At 41.3% G+C, this 14,966-nt stretch overlaps 1 protein-coding gene across 11 annotated transcripts in view; it reads left to right on the plus strand.

The window, feature by feature from the left end:
* The window catches only part of shank3a (SH3 and multiple ankyrin repeat domains 3a), a 134,522-nt gene that overhangs the window by 42,326 nt on the left and 77,230 nt on the right, over window positions 1-14,966 (plus strand). For all 11 annotated transcript variants that reach the window (XR_002166495.1, XM_019857173.1, XM_019857177.1 and 8 more), the window contains 4 exons: window positions 8,510-8,618; window positions 10,896-11,047; window positions 13,118-13,285; window positions 14,055-14,171. Coding sequence is in view for 10 of the 11 variants with exons in the window: in XM_019857173.1 (XP_019712732.1) it covers window positions 8,510-8,618; window positions 10,896-11,047; window positions 13,118-13,285; window positions 14,055-14,171 (546 nt within the window). In the remaining variant the exon portion in view is untranslated. The remainder of the gene's footprint in view (window positions 1-8,509; window positions 8,619-10,895; window positions 11,048-13,117; window positions 13,286-14,054; window positions 14,172-14,966) is intronic.

Below are 14,966 nucleotides of genomic sequence, written 5' to 3' on the forward strand. Positions count from 1 at the left end.
TTGGGTGTGTGTGTGTGTGTGTGTGTGTGTGTGTGTGTGTGTGTGTGTGTGTGTGTGTGTGTGTGTGTGTGTGTGTGGCGCTGAGTGGCAAAGAGGCTCTGTGCTTTGTTGTGGCCTTTAATCAAGCCAACACTGCCAGCTAACACTGGACTGTATTCTGGCTTGCCAGGAATAGCAGCAAAAATAATTTGCCCATCTATACTGTCCATAAACATAATACATCGCATATTGCTCCAGCACCTTTTTTTGAAAAGGATTACTCAGGAGGCATTGTGATGCTGCGTTTGGAGAGAGCTGCAAGGAGCAAAGCCACTGAGGTTGGATGGCAAGTTTACTTATGTAATTGCGTACTGTGCCGCTAACCTTATTGTGCTGCTTTTTTTTCTGTGCTTTGGCTGCCCTGTGCTTTCTTTTATTTTAATGGCTGAATAATAGGCGTGAGCTGGCTACTGGTTTCACGGTGCACCACTGTTTTAAAAAGTCATCATTTCAAAACCACTCAAACTTTCCAGCAGCTGGGGTTGGGGTTTTTTTCTTGTTTTGTTTTGTTCTTGTTTTTTTTTTCTTTGTTTGTTAGTTGTTAGTGCAGGCAAAGTGACACTTCTACTCCCCGTCTCGTTGGTGGTTTGAGCAGTCAGTGAGCCAGACGTGTCCTCTTTTGGAAAGGAAGTGTGCCTTTAAGGTGCATGGCCTACCGAGTGACAACTGGAGCTAGAATGTGTCTGATTGATCGGAATCACCAACTACGGCTCTATTTGCCACGTGCTAGGGTTTCACAAGGCCTTAGTCGCTCCATTATTTCTTCACTTCGCTCTAGCGGGAGCGAATCTGATGTTGGCGAACAAAAAAAATAAATAAAATAAAATAGAGAGAGAGAGAATGTTTGTGTGTGCGCGCATGTAAATCAGACCACAAACTAAAGTGTTTCATTCATATTTTTGTTCGGAATATTGAGTTCAAATCTTTACCAGACACGTGCTATTGAGGTGAAATGTAACATTTATGGTTAATGACGCTGTCGATGCTGTTGCTATAGTAACAACACTTTTTTTTTTTTAACGTTGGGGAATGTTTTCTTTCTGCACTCATGAATGATACATCCAGTGTGTCCATCTTAGTGCAATGAATTATGAATCAGTGTGTGTGTGTGTGTGTGTGTGTGTGTGTGTGTGTGTGTGCGTGTGTGTGTGTGCGTGTGTGTGTGTGCGCACGTGTGTGAATGAGGACCACAAATGTCATACTGTAGCTTCCAGTGCTTTTTATATAAAGCGTCACTTAAGGGTTTTGGGGTTTAGATTATGCCCCCCCAAAAAAGAAATTAAAAAAAAAAGATTTGTTTGGCACCATAATGTGTAAAAGGTTAAAGATTTTCCCTCACAAAGTACATCCTATTCATCGGAATGAAGTCCGTAAGCTCTCATTGAGTGTATTGGTCTTTTCTGCTGTAGGGAGCATTACAATATAATCCTGTTAGATATGGATAGCGGAGATTATAAAAATTCACAATCTGAGGGCAGCAACATACAACAGAGAGCGAGAAAGAGGGAGCGAGTGTGCAAGCTTCACGAACCAGCTACAGTTCGATATACATGTGTGTGTAATGAGAGTTGTAATCACACCATGCGGTGCCATCCTTTCTGTGTGAATGTTTCATGTTCTCCCCATGCTCGTGTGGGTTTTCCTGATGTTAGAGTGCCCTGTTGTTGTCTGAGAGTGATCACATGTCATGTAGAATAGTCAGGAGGTGGGATTTGACTCTGGTGTGGCCGCTTTAGAGCTCCTCGTTGTAAACTCCGAGTGCATGCAGATTACCAAAAGATGGAATAGCGAGGGAGAAAAATAACGTATGTAAGTGCCATCAGGACTTCCAGTCTGGCCGTGAGTGGGGGCCTACAACAGCTTAATTGTGGGTGTTCTCAATTTGTGTTTGTGTTTCTTGACTCTCACTCTATTTTCTTCAACAGCATAAATGCTGTGTAGCAGGCGGCACAACTTTGCGGCAGATCATAGTTAGACCGGCGTTGGTTATTTCGGAGACAAATGTAGGGTGGCGGATCTGACAGCTGGTTGGGTGCACCACTGTGTGAGTGTTGCCTCCCCCACGAGAGTCTCTGTACTATGACAGACATTTGGTTCGGATTGTTGATGGAGATATCGTTATGTCCGCCGGCCGTGCATTGTGTTGATCACCTGGAGTCCAGCAAACACTGTAAGAGCAGTAAACAATTATTTTGATTTCCCTCACTGCGTGGGGCCCCTCACAGAACTTTGAGGCATATTTTTCCCCAAAACTTTGGTCAGATGGTTGTTGCGTAATCATAGCCTCAATCCGTCTTGCTGGCTTGACAGCAGGGCTTTGTGTATTTGTGGGCTCACACTCAAAGCCGGAGCTCTTCTTGCCCAAATGTTTAGTCTGTCTCGTTGCGTTTGGAAGCAGCACGTCCGTCCTCCTGCGCTCACATTTTGGCCACACATCTCGCAATAGCGCACGTATTGACATTTTCAGAATGTTTCTAAGTAGGCCCCATGTACTTCCGGGTGGTAGAAACTGAAAATGATGCCACAGACGTGTTGAGTTTTTGCCACCTGGATGTCCAGTCTGTGTGACATCATGGTGAAAAGGTCCACATGAGCATCCTCACCAATGACTACTCACCTGTGCCCGCCAGCTGCGAGGCACCAGAGGCGAAGCGGCCGTCCTGTAATGAGTGTCAATATAGGCCAGTGCGAGTGTTTGACACACTTAGTGTATGTACGTTACACATATGCGCCGCATGAATGCACAAGCCCGTATTCGACTGCCCACTGAGTAGGGGAAAAAAAAAAAAAAAAAAAAAAACAGTAAAAAGGCTGTGAGGGGAGCAAATGAGGCACGTTGGTTGTTGCTTCCCAATATCCAGCATCATGAAATGCTGGATGTGTTCAATTTTAGTGTGCTCTTAAAGATTGGCCATTTTTTTTTGGTCATTTCTATTTCCAGAATGCAAAGCATCAGTAACAACATTGTTATAACCCTTTAAGCAGCGGATATTTGAGCACACTTGAGAACACTGGAGCAAAACATGTAGACATTCATTTCGCAGGGATATATTCTATATCCTTTGCAAAGAATGACTAATATAAACGCAGCCTACTGAGGACAAAGTTTCTCCAAAATCTTAAGAAAGTCTTAAAATGCATTGAATCAATGAATTTAAAACCAAGGTCTTGATTGGCATGAAAATGGCCTCAATGAATGTGTCAAAGGATAAATTGTTCCCACATGATATGTAGTAGTTCATGACTTTAAATAGTCACACTCAAATTAAATCAACATTCTGTGAAAAAAAAAATGTTGACCAACAGTTTTCAATTGAAAAACACATTACAAAAATTCACGCTGTTCTCACATTGGCATACATCCAATTTTGATCCACATCATAATATAATCCCCCCATTCCATGTCTTTCTTTTTTTTTTTTTTTTTTTGCATATCCCAACTATCCCAATGTGTGTGTTTGTAAACCATGCAGTTGAAATCCAGCGTTTACATTTTTCAAATCAATGTATGTCAGCGATTGGCTCGCAACCAGTTCAGGGTGTACCGCGCCTACTGCGCAAAGACAGCTGGAATAGGCTCCAGCACGCCCGTGATGCCCTTGAGGACAAAGCGGTTAAGAAAAGGAATTGATGAAATCACTATATGTATTAATATTGCTGAATTGTGTTCAGGAAACATCCCCCATTTCCAAAAAAATGTGGAAGAGTGCAGACTTCATGGTTTGCTGTTTGTCTTCAGAAGATATTTTTCGCGAGATATGTGGGCCCATTCGCAGCCATCTGTGCAACATTGTTCCGCAGCGACCAAAATAAACTATCAAAGCCAGCCCTGCTCAAAAAGTGAAGAGTAGTTTGGGGAAGTGGGAGTCTACATTTTAAAGGGTGAATGTTATGTAAAATGGACTTTAATAGTGTGTATACAAATAGATGGGTCCCTGCCAACTCAGTCAAGGAAATGAACTGCCAATTTTCCAAAAAGTGTCTGTGAGCAAACCTTCCTGAAGTGACAAAATAAGAATATATCTGCTCACAACCTGGACCTAGGCTGGGTGAAGATTCACAATTCTCAAGTGATAGCAGAGACACGATCATGTCAAAGCCACAGATGAAGCAGCTCTGAAGTGTTGCATTTTGAAACATGTGAACTCCCGTGCCTCAGAGAGATTATATTTCGCAAGGCTACCACCCATTTCTTCAGCAGAGGTGCAAGAAAATGTCATCGCAAATGACTTTATTCCAAGTTTACGGAGGGCATTGTATTTGTTACCCATTCTGTCGTGTTGATGTTGAGGAACAACGTTCACTACATTTGTCTCCTTTGAGTATCAGTAGCAGAAAGATGGTGGCCAAACATGGCAGCCTCCTATAGGGGAGGCGCGCCTTATGCAATTTAATTGGCGATTACGTCACCTACAATTATAAAAATTACGTTGATGTGATAGAACGGTTTTTTTTTTACATTTTATTGAACTTGGAGAAATAATAAGCTGCTCAATAATCTCATTTGGTAACATTCCATCCATCCATTTTCCGAACCGCTTAATCCTCACTCGGGTCGCGGGGGGAGCTGGAGCTTATCCCAGCCGTCATCGGGCAGTAGGCGGGGGACACCCTGAACCGGTTGCCACCCAATCGCAGGGCACACAGAGACGAACAATCATGCGTGCTCACACACACACCTAGGGACAATTTAGTGTGTTCAATCAGCCTGCCATGCATGTTTTTGGAACGTGGGAGGAAACCGGAGCACCCGGAGAAAACCCACGCAGGCCCGGGGAGAACATGCAAACTCCACACAGGGAGGCCGGAGCTGGAATTGAACCCGGTACCTCAGCACTGTGAAGTCGACGTGCTAACCACTGGACTACCGGGCCGCTTGGTAACATTCTTTACTCCAAATGATGAAAAAAAAAAAAAAATTCACAGTAAATTCATTTTCATGCATGACAGCGGTTGCCTCACGAGAGGCGAATTTACAGGTTCCGCTGCAATTGTGTAGTTACACAGCGCATGTGACTATTAGCAAGTTATTTCCACACCAAAGGCACACTGAAGTGAGTAAACAGCAAAATGGCCAAAGGCTGCTAATAAAACATTGATTTGTTCTCCAGTGCAATAAGGCCATCTATGCTATTGCATGTTCAGTGATGAAAGCAGCGACCTTTATTTATTTAAAAAGGTTTTTTAATTTATTATTATTATTTTTTTTTTAATATGGCTGGTGCTCTGGCACACGTCCATTTCCTGCTCGTGTTCTATGAGCTCAATTGACTCCCAGGCCGCCATCCCCTTACGGCATGATTGATGCAGCGCTCTGCTCTTACTGCTTTCAACTTCCTGTGTTAGGCATTGATTTCCCACTAGTGAGACCAGTCCCCTTTACAAATGCATGTGTGTGTTTCTTGTCAGACCTTCATTAAAATCGAGATTGTGTTTTCCTCAGAAAAAACGAATTAGTACGAATCATCTTCATCCACCTTAACAGTGTCTGAAATATAATGGCACAGATGCTCACTCCCTTAAATATGGGGAACATGTAAATGTGATCGATACATTTACATCTTTCACTGAACATAATAGACAAGTGAAAAGAATGCCTTTCAGATATTATTCATGTAGAGTTTAAATTGTAGCAAGTTATATCCAGCATATTTATAGGCTATGAAACCCATTCTTAATATGATTGGTTTTGATGAAACCAAGTCAATTTTTTATTTTGTTTATTTATTTTTTTTATTTTGTATTTGTTTTTGTTGATATTTTGTTTTTAGTTTATTATTTTCTCAATTTTCAGTTTATTTCCTACTGTTTTTAATCTGAATTTAAGGCTCGCGGGGCGTGCTGGAGCCTATCACAGCAGTCTTCGGGCAGGAGGCAGGGGACACCCTGAACCGGTTGCCAGCCAATCGTAGGGCACACAGAGGCAAACAACCATCTGCGCTCACCCTCGCACCGAGGGACAATTTAGAGTGTTCCATTAGCCTGCCACGCATATTTTTGGAATGTGGGAGGAAACCGGAGTACCTGGAGAAAACCCACGCAGGAATAGGGAGAACATGCAAACTTCACAGAAGAAAGCCGGAGCAGGAATCGAACCCTGCACCTCTGCACTGTGAGGCCGACGCACTAACCAGTCAACCACAGGGCCACCTACGCGCTGTCCACATCCCCAAAAATGTCATATGTCAAAACTGTTGTAAACCTGTGGACCCAGCTGCACTACGTTCACAAAGACCGCCACAATTGCACTTTACCCACTCGCGAGCTGTCTTAGTATCCCATCGCCATAACAACTGCACCTGCCAACATCTGAAGATAGCAGGAGGGGGAGGAAGAAGGGGAAAGAAAGAAAAAAGGCTCCAGCGTATTTCTCTCACTCGCCTGGAGATAGTGAGTGTAGCCGTCGTTGGTGGCTTGTGGCGACGTGTCATCGAGGGGGGCCGGGGCACATGTTGTTGTGGGGGTGCGGGGAGGATGTACCGGCGTGTAGAGGCAGGCAGGGCTGCGTGAAGACAAACGCAGCTTGTGTGAAGTGGAATTAAAGAGAGGAAGTGCGCGAAAAAGACGATGCTGCACAAGGTGAGCGCCTTATCGATTCTCACTCATTGAAAGCGTTAGGGCGTGGAGCTGCAAGCCTTGAGTGCATTGGTTGTGAAAGTTGAGTTCATGATAAAATAAGTATTTGCTCAAGGGGATGTCACAGTTCATCCTGATTTGATAATCAAAACTTCTTGTTTCATTTGGCGTTAACGCCATTTGGAAAGCTTCCTTTGTGAGCTTGCATCTATCATGAATGTCAAAACAAAGTGGACTTGCGTGTATTTGTTGGTGAACTCTTCATGCTTGCTGACTGAAATGCCTTTTACGTCCATTTTTTGCTCACACTTGTCCTCATGTCAGTTAGCTGAAGTCTGTTTCAGTTGAATTTGAGACCGGCTGCACACACACCGGACTGGTCGCCCATCAGTCACAGGGTTTTACACACACACACACACACACACACACACACACACACACACACACACACACACACACACACACACGCACACACAAACATGGACAGTGGAACATAGGTTTTTATATACACCAGTTTTCATGAGATTTGGTTTTCTACCAATTTTTTAAAATCTATTTACCAGAAAAAGCCGTTGATGCATATGGATAACTTTCTTGAGCATTTTCCTGTAAGGCTTTTGAAAGTGTCATGATGCGGCATTGCATGATTGACGTATCTGCCCTATTGTGGTTTATTTGCTATGTGGACCTGACCTGTCAAGGTGATTCCTCTGTCTGTATTTTTGTTCACTTTGTATTTTGTCAGCCGGGTGCTGCACTTTTTGCACTGCCGAGATCTTACCAACTGAGCGAGCCTACTTACCGTACTTTGTTGTTGCAGTAGAATCATGCTAATAAGGACCATGACTAATGTTAACTGAGCTATTTCCTTGGTCACTGGTTTATTTCAAATTGGTTTCTGCATGTTCAACTACAGATATTTTCCAGTGAATGTATTTCCTTTGTTAATATTTTTGGTATGTGGAACAAATTAAGTGTATTCACATAATTTTTTTATGGATGGACATATTGCTTTGTTTTGTATGGTTTGGCTTTAGTCAGACTTTTTGGAACAGATTACTCACCAAAAAGCAGCATATTCACAAAAAAACAAAACAAAACAAAAAAACCCTCCAATTTTATTTTAACATGATTTTTTCTTAATTTTTTGACTTATTTCTCAAGAGAAAAAATAAATTGCTTATAATAGTGCAACTTTTCCTGTAATTATTTTTTCCCCTCACATTGTGACATTGCAACTTTCTTGGAATGCTACCAATGTGTCACAAGACTTTTTCCTACTAAAAATGACTTAGTGGACATAATACAAGCACACATTCATCCACTTTCTGTGGCACTTGTCCTCATTAGAGTTCCCTGGTGAGATGGAGCCTAATCCAGCTGACTTTCAGGCGAGGGACGGGGTGTAGTCACCGACCAATCACAAGGCACAAATTTACAAAAATCTCACTTTATCACCTATGGCCAATTTAATCCTCCATGAACCTATCATGCATGTTTTTTGTTCGAATGTCAGAGGAAGCCATAGTAAAACCCCGAGGCATGCTAACAAATAGGATTCCGTGCTCCTCGTTTTTCAACATTGGAAGCGTAAATAAAACTTTATTCCCATGTTAACTCGCCTGACATTTTTGCCTCCCGTTGTCTTTGTCGCAAGCTTATCTACGGCCGCACGCTCCATTTGTTTGATATGATGACAGAAGAGACATAAAGCCTTCACGCGCTGGCAAAGAGTAGCGCAGCGAATTAAGCTTTCATCTCGCCGCTGCATTATTAAACGGCGTCAGCCACACAAGTCTGCCGTGGGCCAATCACAGCTGTCTCTTCCTTCTGCCCCTCCACCCACCCCACCACAACCCGTTTCCCTCCTCGCTCCCTTGTCTCCCTCCATTAGGCCAACCTGAAGAAGTTCATGGAGTATGTGCAGCAGAGGAGCATCGAAAAGGTCTCCCGGTTTCTGGAAAAAGGCTTGGACCCCAATTTTCACGATCCCGACACAGGAGGTGAGGAAGTTGGAATTAAAAGTCAGTAATGTACACTTGCTCCTTTTCTTGAATACACCCATAGGTCAGGGCCCAGGATGTGAAAGTCATTTTGATCGCAGGCCACATCATTTCCTTCAGAGGGCCGTTATGACCATGAAAGTCATTCAAATGTAAACATATTGAATCATTTTATACACACCTGCCACTGCATTTCATTGGTATATCTTTGAAAAGAAATTCCATATTAAATCTGAAGTTATGGAAATATTTATGAATTACAGTTTTGGTTCAACAACATGTCGAATCTTTTTCTGAAAGAGCCATAGATTAAAATGCACGGTGAAATCCGGATTGCAAAAGCTTTTCTAAGTCAAACTGAAAAATAAATAAATAAATACATTTTAAAAATATTTTCAAAACCTGTTGTGCAAGATATTTTTAAAATCAGCATAAAAAATGCATTTTGGGACACATGTGGTCCAGTGTAATTAATGCTCTTCATTTGGTGAAGACACACCATCTAAATGATTTGTCACAATGATTAGGAAACGAACACGTATCAATATGCAGTACTTTATTGATTTTTTTTTAAGTCTCTACCGCTCTCTACATTTTCAAACGATCACTTCAACATCATTCATAGAAAATCACAATGTCCCATTACTGTTGAACTTTATTTCGAACAGGCCCTCGGGCTATTCATGTAGTCCTTGGGGGCTACATTGGTGACCCCAAACAAAACCCCAATCACCTAAAAATATGTCAAGACTTAGAGAATTAACAAAACATACTTTGAGATATATGTGCATATTTGCTGGTGTCTGAGCATCTTTGTGAAGCTGAGGCCTCATCTAAATGGTCATGTCAATCATTCCATTTAGCAAAAGACACCTTGAATAAAGATGGCTTGAACTCTTTCCTAATCTCCTCATGTTTATTCCAAGTGTTTGTCCATGCCTGACAGAAATTCGCATGCTTGGTGACCTGTAAATCTTCAAGCGGGAAAGGGAGAATACTTTGTGTGAACGCCAACAGCATGTAGTTAATCTTGCTGCTGTTAGGTTGCTTCAAAGTGCAGTTTTGCATTATTTTGGTTCTTCATTTCTATTACCACCATAGTACAGTTCTTTTGTATTTAAATTTTTTTGTCAATACATTTTCATTTAATCTTCCAAGAGCTGTTTGTTTTTAAACGTGAAGGTACAGATTTGATTTAACATTTATGTGCAATACATGTTAATGGAATCATTTAATATATAGTTTTTATTATGTTCTAACTGTGTTTACTCTTACCCTGGTTTACATTTTTTAATACACTTTTAGGATTAAAACCGTCTAATTTTTGTTGAAAACTGAGGTCTGCTACGCTACTAGATTTTAATACTCAAACTCAACTCAATTTACAAACAAGATGCAGTTCGTCAGATCGTGAACAATTCTTTAGAAAGAGTCTTCAAGCTGGTTGCCACTCTCAGTTGAAGTTTACAGACAAACTAAACATTAAACAAAAATAATGACGTATTTTTTACATTAAAACAACGAAATGACTTTGTCTTAAAGTATGCTAGCTTAATGCTAACACATCATGGAAAATGTCATCGACAGGCTAACAAATGGCATCGGATTTATAACCCTTCAAGCAACAGATATTTGAACATTAGCAGTGGAGCAGCATATGTCAACAGGCTCTGTACTATAACAATACTCACAGGCCTGTAGTTTTTAATATTCTATGATGAACAGAGTAGAATTACTGCAGCCTACTGGAGAGATTTCACCAGCTCCATTTATATCCATACGTCTGTAATATACTAACCCTTGGTGGCCAATGTCAGAGCAGAAAAATGGCCGTTGATGAAACAAAAAATGTGGCAAAAACTAATTATTTGCGTTCTATTTTGCAATGTTATCACTGTAAGTTTTTCTAAAGTGCAGTATTACAGAGTATTCTTTTTCAGATTAAACAAAAACATTTTTTTGGGGGGCGGGGTTGGAAGCAGGAGCAAATTTATGGAATTTCAATACATTTCAATGGAATATGTTGATTTCAGATACATGTGTTTCAATGTATAGAACAAGCATGGTCACAAAATAAAATTCATTTTTATCTTAAGGCATCGCTGTACTCGTAAAAAGTTTGAGAACTACTGGCCTTTTCTATGGAGGCCTAAAGAATATTTTATAGTAAGCCAAAAAATAGGTCAATTTATTCTTAGTTGACATTTGAGGAATAAAATGACATACTGTATATGTTGTTGTTTTGCTTATTTGCATCCTTGTGCCTTCATGGTGTAGAATGCCCTCTGACGCTGGCGGTGCAGCTGGAGGGATGTGCGGAACTCATCAAGGTGCTGAAGAGCGGCGGCGCTCATCTGGACTTCAGAACAAAAGACGGCATCACCTCACTGCACAAGGCCGTGCGCAGCAAGAACCACACCGCACTCATTGTGAGTGGCACAAGCATGCACACACAACACAGTGTTTACGCAGAATTTATTTTTTTTTTTTTGAGGAGTGTATTCATCTGTCTGTGGCAGACATCCATTTTTTTTAAACAGTTTATTGAACGGTTGAGAGTAAAGCACATAAACGCAATGAGCACACTCATGTCAGAGCTGCTGTTGGCCGCAGCTCATTTCTAGACATTCACGCGTAGCTTGCCGACATCACACACCGTCCACTTGTATTGCTCCACCAAATTGCAAATATCAATGGTAAAGCCTAGTATGTCAAGGGCAGTTTGCATTATATGTTAACATTAAGCTAGCAGTTCAGTTGTTTGGTTATTTACATATAATTCAGTTTTTTTTTTTAGTTTGACTGTAAACCTCAGCTGGGAGCGGCATTAAGCAGCGTGACGTTTCATTTGTGAACAGCTGTTCACTATTTGCCAAAGCACTGCTGGTTACAGTGCCCGGCCTAAAGTCAAAGTATAAAACTGTCCAAATGACGGCTCTTATCTTAAAATCTTCGGTGTTTTAACCAGTTGAAGTGTGTTTGAATCAGTTTTACTGCGTGGAAACGGTAAAGCTATCCGTTTAAAAAAAGTATTGTATATGGTCTTTCTGTAGCGGGTAGGTCTGGAATGTATCACCCACCATGAACTCTCACTGTCATGGCAGCAGAAAGGGTGACTCATCTCTTTCATTCATTTCTCCACAACAATAGACTCACTGGGCCAATTTGGCAGAACAGGGGTTTGCGAGCGGGCAATTTCCTCCGCTGGAGTGTGCTTGAGCAATTTTGCTCCATATGAAGCTTAGCGCGTCATCTCTGAATGATGTGACATTTACTGACGGCTCTTGTACGACGTCCGTCTGTGCTGACTCAAATCACATGCATGACTCATTTAATTGATTTCCAAAACTTTTTTTTCCTACCACAGTAGGCCATTGATTCTCTTTTTGTTATTTTGTGCACAGGATATGGACAAGCTTTGTGTTGTTTTAATGGATGACGTCTGAGCTGAACAATTTAGTGAAAGAAACATGAATAGCAATCTGTAGCGAAAAAGAAAAAGGTACCCTTCAAAATATCCTTAACCTGCTTACACCTGAATTCCATCATTGTTATATTTTTATTAGTTGGGAAAAATGCTGTTGCTGTACCTTCTAAGAGGGTAAAAGGTTTTGTACATATAATTCATGGACTTTATAGATCAGGGGTCTCAAACTCATTTCTGTCAGGGGCCACATTGTCCCGTATTTTCCGCACTGTAAGTCGCTTCGTATTATAAGGCGCACCTTCAACGAATGGCCTTTTTAAAAACTGGTTTCATATATAGGGTTTCATATTATGAGGCGCATAGAAGACAAGCTGCAATAGTGGTTGCGGTTGCATTATTCAGCCACTAGATAGAGCTATACTAAAAGTAATGCAATACATTACACTGTATTCACAACCGCTGCAGCTGTAACAAAGCACTTTACAGAACATTTGAAATCAGAACATTGATCCACATATAAGGCACATCGGATTATAAGGTGCACCGTCGGCTTTTGAGAAAATGGAATACTTTTAGGTGCGCCTTATAGTGGGGAAAATACAATACAATACATTTCATCCTGATTTATATAGTGCTTTCACAACAGCTGCAGCTGTAACAAAGCGCTTAACAAAAACCAGTAGTTACCATTTCCCTCCATGTGAAACCATATAAAGAAGTCAAGTGTAATGATTGTTTTTCAACTATTTAAATTACTGTAATGAGGGGTTCGGGAACAGGAAAAGGTGTACACTATCTCTTTATTTATTACATCCGAGAATTTTAAATTTTGGTACAGATTTTAGGAAGTATTATGGAAGTTGACATGTTTGATTGGCTTTTGAAGGCCACATAAAATGATGTGGGGGTCCAGATTTGGCCATACACCATACAGTTGTCAGTCGCAAGACAGAATTGTTCTTATTACAAGCCTTGTCCAGCCCCATTACCTTTAAAGCTTTAACATGAACATGACACTTGCTTGAAGCTTCCACAACAACCCCCCCCCCCTCCCCGCCCCCATATCCCACAGACGCTGTTAGACTTGGGCGCATCTCCGGACTACAAGGACAGTCGGGGGCTAACTCCCCTCTACCACAGCTCTATGGTGGGAGGAGACCCTTACTGCTGCGAGCTGCTGCTGCACGACCATGCACAGGTCGGCTGCATAGACGAGAACGGCTGGCAGGAGATACACCAGGTGACTTACGTGCAAGTGCTGTTCGTAAATTCTATACTGTATGGGCTTCTTTACTGAAGGTTTACATGTGCAGAAACGCTTCCAAAACTGATTATTCATGATGTGGAAGCTGATCTCCGAACCATGGGCACCCAAAATTGCATCTGCTAAACGATGTCCGAGACAAATTGAGGTAGATGATTTTGTGTCTTTAAATACCGCTTCTGTAAGGTCTGATTTGGAACCAGTCACAAGAAGGAGTCATGCCATATCACCTTTGACAAAACTACTTTCAACTCTGTATTTCCTTGCATCTGGGTCATTTCAGTTCACTTTGACTTTGGTACTGGCATCTCCCGAGCTTTTTTTCAGGTGTGATGTCCTAAGTTTTAAATACAATATTAGACACAATGGGCAGATCCATTCAATTCCCACACACTCAAAGAGGAATAAATCAAACAAAACATGTCTTTTATAAGGTGGCTGGCTTACTTGAAATTCTTGAAGCAATAGATTTCACAGTAATATGTTTTTTGGCCTCTTCCACTGACACTTCCAATTAACATCTCCTCAAATTTAATTTTGTGCTTGCAGTGATCTCTCAAATTTTCAATAGTGCAAACCATCAGTTATCTGAAGCGCAAACTATGATAGTGTCCACCACTTTTACAACTGTTGCCAATTGTGCTGAAATCTGTTGAAAAAGTTATTTGACATCTTATTAAATCAATTTGGCTCTCTTGTTCAGCCATTTCGTAAAGCAGACTTTCACTGATTCCTATACTTGCAGTCATGCCGCTATGGCCACGTGCAGCACCTGGAACATCTCCTGTTTTACGGAGCGGATATGAGCGCCCAAAACGCTTCCGGGAACACGGCTCTGCATGTGTGTGCACTCTACAACCAGGTACCACTTTTTATCAATTGTATTCCTCACTTATGTTGCAGTTCATCGTCCGTGCCACCACTATATCGTCTATTTTTGTAAATGATTGTTTTATTTTTTAAAGGGTTTTTACAGTAGCCTTCTTTATTCTAATGCCCTCACACGTGCGAAAGAAGAACCACAGTCTATGCTGCATGTTTCATACATTTATTGAATGTCGGTAGAACTGTAAAACATAAACACACTCAGGTCGTTGACGCAGATGCAGGGACTCTCTATTATCGATACATAAATCATGAAACGGTAGCCCTATACCAGGATCAAAAATGTATATAATCACACAGCGCACCATTGTCTGACATGATAAAGCTTGACTACGCGAGCATTACCATCACAAGCATTCCATACTGCTTGTGCAATGTAACGAACGTCCTGTATCTGTGTTACAATTCAGCCTCAGTACAATAGCATCATATTCTGATGCATCCTGCCATTGCAACAGCATCAAATATGGATATTTCGATCGATCATATCCACACAATACAGCACAATACATCTGTCATGATACAGCTTGAGTACACCAGCATGAAATTCGGATATTGCAATGTCCTGTGTCGTTGTCTGTCACTGTATTGTATCGATACACCACCATCAAATATTGATGTATGATGATGTATGATACTGGAGTCTGACACGATACCATACCGATAATGCAGCATCAAATCTCAAATCTCAATATTGCATTTTTGTCACAATATGATACCATTAGAACCTCATTGAATATTGATGTCATGATGCCCGTCATGACACAGTTCC

Source organism: Hippocampus comes, unplaced genomic scaffold (genome assembly GCF_001891065.2).
Source record: "Hippocampus comes isolate QL1 unplaced genomic scaffold, H_comes_QL1_v1.1 scaffold186, whole genome shotgun sequence".
NCBI classification, from domain to species: domain Eukaryota; kingdom Metazoa; phylum Chordata; class Actinopteri; order Syngnathiformes; family Syngnathidae; genus Hippocampus; species Hippocampus comes.